Source organism: Hordeum vulgare, chromosome 4H (assembly GCF_904849725.1).
Source record: "Hordeum vulgare subsp. vulgare chromosome 4H, MorexV3_pseudomolecules_assembly, whole genome shotgun sequence".
Classification (NCBI taxonomy): domain Eukaryota; kingdom Viridiplantae; phylum Streptophyta; class Magnoliopsida; order Poales; family Poaceae; genus Hordeum; species Hordeum vulgare.
In genome coordinates this window covers 156,165,792-156,171,919 of record NC_058521.1, presented here as the reverse complement: position 1 = coordinate 156,171,919, position 6,128 = coordinate 156,165,792, and the positions used below count along the sequence as shown (strand labels likewise).

At 46.4% G+C, this 6,128-nt stretch overlaps 2 protein-coding genes across 2 annotated transcripts; both read right to left on the bottom strand.

Moving 5' to 3' along the window:
• Window positions 1–355: 355 nt before the first annotated feature.
• LOC123446271 (thaumatin-like protein) lies at window positions 356–1,447 on the bottom strand. The gene is made up of 2 exons (XM_045122944.1): window positions 1,309–1,447; window positions 356–1,201 (listed from the first exon to the last, which is right to left on the bottom strand). The coding sequence occupies exons 1-2, from the start codon at window positions 1,406–1,408 to the stop codon at window positions 501–503; spliced, it is 801 nt and encodes a 266-aa protein (XP_044978879.1). The 5' UTR covers window positions 1,409–1,447; the 3' UTR covers window positions 356–500.
• A 789-nt stretch (window positions 1,448–2,236) lies between these two features.
• Window positions 2,237–4,698, bottom strand: LOC123450369 (putative cyclin-D7-1). Its single transcript, XM_045127660.1, has 7 exons — window positions 4,426–4,698; window positions 4,157–4,243; window positions 3,937–4,035; window positions 3,396–3,585; window positions 3,035–3,144; window positions 2,758–2,924; window positions 2,237–2,306 (listed from the first exon to the last, which is right to left on the bottom strand). Exons 1-7 carry the CDS (start codon window positions 4,696–4,698, stop codon window positions 2,237–2,239), a joined length of 996 nt encoding a protein of 331 aa, XP_044983595.1.
• Between the last annotated feature and the right edge of the window lie 1,430 nt (window positions 4,699–6,128).

Genomic DNA, 6,128 nt, shown 5'->3' with positions numbered 1-6,128 from the left:
TTAAATATACTTTTTTCAAGTTTCTATCTATGCCTGCTCTATTTTCGATCAAAAGTAAAAGAAGCTATACCTGCCCTGTTTTCTGTTGCAATGCATGTGATCACCCTTTTCTGTCGTTCGGGATGTGCTACTACCTACGCTGGAGTTTTGTATTCTGCGTGATGGGAACAATGATTGTGGCTCATGCATGTAAGCCATCGTTCTCACTCCTTTCCTTTCCTTTCGTTTTTTACCCCAGTTGGTCACATACATTACAACTTCAGAAATAACCTTCTTTTTTTTAACACAACTTCAGAAATGTTACTAGGCTGTTGTTCGTTTGTGGATAGAGCTTATCGGTTAGGTTTCGGATTTGTAATTTTTCTTGGCTGGTTTGGGATCAGACTGAACGCTTGGTATAGTATTACAGTTGGATCGGGCAGGAAAAAGAGATGTAGCTACACAGTTGACTCAGGTTTTGGATTGAGAAACATAAATACATGGTGATTGATAGCGATGCATCATTCAGGTTGTGGTGGGCAGAATGTGATGAGGTATCGGTTGGCCTTGCAGCGGTTGAGGCTTGAGGCGTCGTCGAAGGCGTAGCTGTAGGCCCTGGGGCAGATGGCCTTGAACAGGTGCGAGAACATCGTGGGCTTGCACGCCGCCGGCGTCCCGTACTCCCCGGTGCAGCAGTACTTGTCGCTGCCCATCGCCAAGCACGCGCTCCGGCAACCGGCCACCCTCCCTTCCCGGTCCCTCACCTCCAGCGCTGACGGGCAGCAGACGTTCAGGTCCGCCCCGCACGCCGCCACGCCGCACCCGCGCCCGCCACCGACCGGCGTCATGGACACTGGCGCGTTGAACCCGTCCACCAGGCTCACGTCGTAGAAGTGCATCGGCGACTGGGGTGTCCCCAGCGTCATCTCCACCACGGTGGCCGGGGTGGCGCCTGGGGCGCCCCCGCACCGCAGCACGCCGCCGCAGTCGCCCGTGGCGCACTTGCCCATGCCGCGTGCGTCGAAGGAGCAGCCCCGGCGCGGCCACACCCGCCCCGACCACCCTACCGGCACGTCGAAGGTAGTCTCTTCCCCGGGGCCGAGGTGGAAGCCGCCCGACTGCGGCGTGGCGTGGCCGGTGGTGCCGAGCATGGCCGGCCAAACCGACTCGGCGCAGTTGTTCACCATGATGAGATGTATGCGACCATTTGCCGCAGCCGCCGCTGCAAACCATCAAACAAATGCATTAAGCTTACCGACACTAAATCACCGTGTACATACTCTGCGCTGAAGAGCTTGCTAGCTAGACTAGAGGATGCTGCTTGCTTACGAGTACTGGTGACTGCCATGGAGATGATGACACTGATGAGGAGGAGGAAGAGCTGAGGGGAGGCCATGGTGTCTTGCTCTGAGCTGGAACTTTGAAGCATAGCAGGGAGGATAGAGGTCTTAACTCTTAAGTAGTAACCATGCTGAAATTAAAATTGCAAAAGTAAATCTATTCGATTTGACAGTTGAACCACTTAATAAGTAGGAGCAATACCCCTCTAGCACTAGGCTGCTACTTTGTTCCTGCTTTATTTTATTTTGTTCCTGCTTTCTTTCTCTTCTCCATGTCTGAAAAAAAACAAAAGTTTAAGCTCCGGTGCATGCTTAAGACCACTGCCTATAAATTTTCATAGAAACTAGTAAATGCAAATCTCAACTTGAACCTGCATTCTACTCGATATATACAGTTTGTTATCTGAACTGAAACTATGCCCCCCTGCAAACGTGCAATGGACATTAAGGATTACACACTGAAGATCAATTCTTAAGGCTAGCTGGTAGCTTAACTTGATCCGTGAGTAGCCGACAATCAGGTCAGGGAGATAGAGCAGACTCTAAAGGTGTACATTCCCCTGCAAATACCAACTTTTCCTTTCTCCTTCTCCTTTGGGATGGCTATCTTCTCCCCCCAGGATCTATTCGTTGCTTGTGATTGGGGTTTCTTGCTCTTTTTTTTTTCCATCTACTTGGCTATTTTTTCTCGATAAAGGTCTACTTGGCTATTTTTTTCTCGATAAAGATCTACTTGGCTATTTGGATAACTAACGAAAAGAATGAGCCAGTTCGTGACCATTGGAATCTCTGTTCGTCTCTCTTTTGCTTTACTCATGCCGATCTTACGGAAGTGCGTGCAATCCCGCAACATATCATAACAAAGCACACATAATAAAGCATGTAATGTCGACTGTCGAGTAGCCGTGCTTTCCAAATCAGAAAGGCAGACTCTTCCAGTCGATGTCACTGTCGCTGATGATGACTCCCTTTTGTCTTTCCTTCAGACTAAAGAAGCGGAGATTATCTTATGGTTTAACACAATAAATGAATTCCGAAGATACAATTCAGTTCTACCAGACCAACTGTTCTGGTTTATAATGACAGATGAACATTACAGCACACATTTATAAAATTATCCATAAAACATAAACACTACACAACGAATAAGCGCACACAACACAAATAGATATGTGCGTGCTTGTACATACATACATTACATAACGAATTGAACAACATGTACACTGTAAGAAAATTTGTAGGGTTAGCTACATCACAGTTGAGAAATGGTACTAACAATCAATGGTATTAACGAGCTTAACTAACTTCATCAGCTGTTACTCTTGTGTGAGGTCACTCTGCACGCATCTCTTGTATATGTGTGTTTTTTTTTTCTATCTTAATTCATTCATGGTCCAATGTTGTTGGTGTGCCAAATAGGCGTCGACTGATTGCTGACCTGCTGTTAACTGTACTGTCACGGTCACTACCCTCAAATGCAATCACTGAAATCGGACTCCCCTGCAGCTGGTCAGCAGCACTGTACTTGTGATGATAATGATGATGATGATCCAAACTTGTTTCAAGTGATTTCATCATCTTGAAGCACTCGTCAGACTCATCGCCCTATAGAATTGTAACACGTATGGGGTCAATTATACATCCTACATACTAGTACATATAGTAGGAAAACAAACAAACAGTAGTTTCAAGCGACGTGGTTGTGAAAAAATTACCAATTGTCGGAGCGGAGGAGTAATGAGATAGGCATGATCCTGCAGTACGGCCACACACCTGAGTGCAGCGGCAGCAACCACAGAGGCGTCAAATCGGAGAAACGAGGGCTCTGCACGCAAGTACGTGGTTAAGACAAATTGTAGTACTAATATTCCCTCCGTTCCTAAATAGAGTATAAGTCTTTTAAAAAAATTCGCTAGATGAGTACATACAAAGCAATGAATCCTCTAATAAAATCTCTAAAAACACCTATATATATATATATGATCGGAGGGAGTATTGAAGAAGGAAAAAAATTACTATGAGAAAGGTTGGTGAATAGTGGAGTAATTGATTATCGATCTGCAGCTAGTACAGTACCGGAGAGGGATCGGAGGAGGAAGCGGATGCAACGAGATCGTTTGACGGCGGCGGTGGTGGAAAAGGGGAGGAGGTCGAGGTAGGAGTATGGGGTGACGCAGGCCAGCCGCCATTGGAGCGCCTTGAGCAGCGTCAGCTCCATGTCCCGGATGGTGGACGCCCGGAAGGAATGACTCATGGCCTCCTCCATCTGCATGCCATCACGCATCCAACATAGTTAATTTATCATGCCGATCCATGAAAAACATTAACTAATTAACCTTGGGGTCGAATTCAGGTTGATGCATGCATATCTTGTACTTCCTCCGTTGCTAAATATAAGACATTCTAGAGATTTCAATATGATCTACGTATCGATGTATATAGATCTATTTTAAAATATACATTTATTTATTTTATTTCATATGTAGTCCATAGTAAAAAAATTAAAAATACTGTATTTAAGAACCAAGAGAATAGTGATCACACGGCGCTTGTGATCGAATATAAAAGCATGGATCGGATTTCAGTAACAAAGAAAGACACGAGTGCGCGTAGGTACCTGTAGATCGTGGAGGGATGGTATGGTGACCTCGTCCAACTTGCATGCAATCGACAGGCACGCCACGCTCACCAGTTCCACCATCCATACCTCCCAACTCTGCCATTTACATATGCATGCAACATTTTTTGTTTCCGTCTATGAGCAAAAAATAAACCCCCGGAGACCAAAAATGCAAACATGAGATAATTAATACTAACATGGTAATTGCAGGACTGACCAGATGGCAGTTGATGGACAAGAAGCGGTCCAGATAGTTGACTGCGTTGATCACCGTCGCCGCCGCTAATCCCAACCGGCTAAATGCCTGCATATATGTATGTATTGATGCAACGAATTAGTTCGTTCATTCACCAAAAAAACAACAACGAATTATAGCAAGTTAATGAGCAAATTCAAAAGAGATCGAAATTCTAAACGCAGAACCTCAAAGGGAAACAAAAAAAGCATGTATATATATATATATATACTAGGACATCGACGACGTACGTAGATGATGTAGTGAACGGCTTTGGTCCTAGCGCTTGACACCCCGCCGTGCTGGTGATGGTCGTGGAGGAGACGGTGGATGTAGGCAGCCGATCCCATGGGAGCATAGCATCGCTCCCTGGCCTTGTACTCCATGGCCAGATCAACCAGCTGCTGCACATCGTCAACGTCGCCGTATGATGCTGCCGGTGGTGGAATTGGCGTCGAGTCGTCGTCGAAAGGGTCTTCGTCGCAGTAGAGAATGATCCCGCAGCTCGTGTCGTCCTCTTCCATCGGTGTCCCCGGCCGGCTAACTGCAGTCTGCAGATATGCATCAATGCATGCATGCATGCATACGCATAGCAGTAGCCGCCGTGCCGTCGTGTAAATATACGATCGAGAAGCTAGAGCTAGCTAGGGATGGAGGAAGAAGAAGACTACAGGCAGGGTGGGGTGGGGAAGTTAATGGAGTTGGACTCATGGACCGGGCGGGCGATGCACGTACCCACGTAGCGGATGGTGCCTGCCTTAAAAACCGCACGGCATGACCACCAGCTGGGGTTGTTACTGCATGCATGCACGCACGGCCGCCGGACTCTCTCTCTCTCGCACTTGCATGCATGTGAATGGCTTTTCAGGCTGATTCATCAAATTAAACAAGAACAGATTTATATACTACGTAGTATAGTACAAGAAAACAAGAAACAAATGCAGACTACATAGTTAGCATATGCAGCAGGTACGCAAGATATATAGCGGGCTGAAATAAATGAAAATTTCAAGGCGATGGAACGCATGAGCCCAAAATGTTTGGTGGATCGACGATCAAGCGTACGTACATCTCGCGTGACAATACTAAGTGGCATCATAATGTAATGTAGGTACAGCTATACGCATGCATAGGTCGGCCGCACATTACCTGAATGTACGCACCAATAAATGCACCCCAAGCCTTCCCATTTCAATGAGGTGCGTCCTGACACGGCAGTCAGTCAGCTTGTCAGTATCTCTGTCAGTGTAAACAGCCCACCTGCCGCTGCGGCTGTAGCTCGAAGATCGAGCGAGTAGGAACAGCTGAATCATGATTGGACCATCATCGATCAGGCCTTCATGCTGGATTTTAGATTTCGCCGTCGTCGGCGTTAGGCCTTACTTGCAAGGTGTTTAGGGAAGGTGTTTAGAAAGATAAATTAATATTTTTAAGCACTGTTGCTTATTCTTATAGGATAGATGCTTAATTAGGCGTCTCTATTACAAAAATAGGCATTCGTGTTTCAGAAAAGAATCGGTTTTAATTTCTAAGCACCTCCCTAAGCATCTAGCGTTGTACAAGGCCTTATAGGGTTTACGTTTTTGTTCCGCCAATCTTTTGTTGAGAAACTAACGGGTGTGCTCTTTTTTGCTCGTTCCGTACCGAAATGACGAAAAAGGGCTTTTCTTGGCTTTGTATTACAAAGCAACCGAACAATACAACCGACGATAGGTGTTGGGGCGGAAACAACACAGTCACGTCCAAAAGAAATGGAAAAGAAAATACAAAAGAAATAAATGCCTACACCGGCGGCTCGACAAAAAACACAAAAGACTCGCGACCACTGTGCCCACCAAGAGTCTTCCACCAAGCTTCACGACTCCAAAGCGCCGGTACCCATCAACACCTCCAAGAAGGAATGCGACGATGACGACGATGCTGCCAAGGGTTTCCCCCGGTACGCGACGAGGCG

Excerpts from the sequence above, each read along its gene's own strand:
- LOC123446271 (XM_045122944.1), bottom strand. The coding sequence starts at position 1,408 with ATGCTTCAAAGTTCCAGCTCAGAGCAAGACACCATGGCCTCCCCTCAG. Across the intron at positions 1,202-1,308 it reads CATGGCAGTCACCAGTACTC|CGGCGGCTGCGGCAAATGGT; the intron begins GTAAGCAAGCAG and ends GATGGTTTGCAG.
- LOC123450369 (XM_045127660.1), bottom strand. The coding sequence starts at position 4,698 with ATGGAAGAGGACGACACGAGCTGCGGGATCATTCTCTACTGCGACGAA. Across the intron at positions 3,586-3,936 it reads CATCCCTCCACGATCTACAG|ATGGAGGAGGCCATGAGTCA; the intron begins GTACCTACGCGC and ends GATGGCATGCAG. Across the intron at positions 2,925-3,034 it reads CTCCTCCGCTCCGACAATTG|GGCGATGAGTCTGACGAGTG; the intron begins GTAATTTTTTCA and ends ACAATTCTATAG.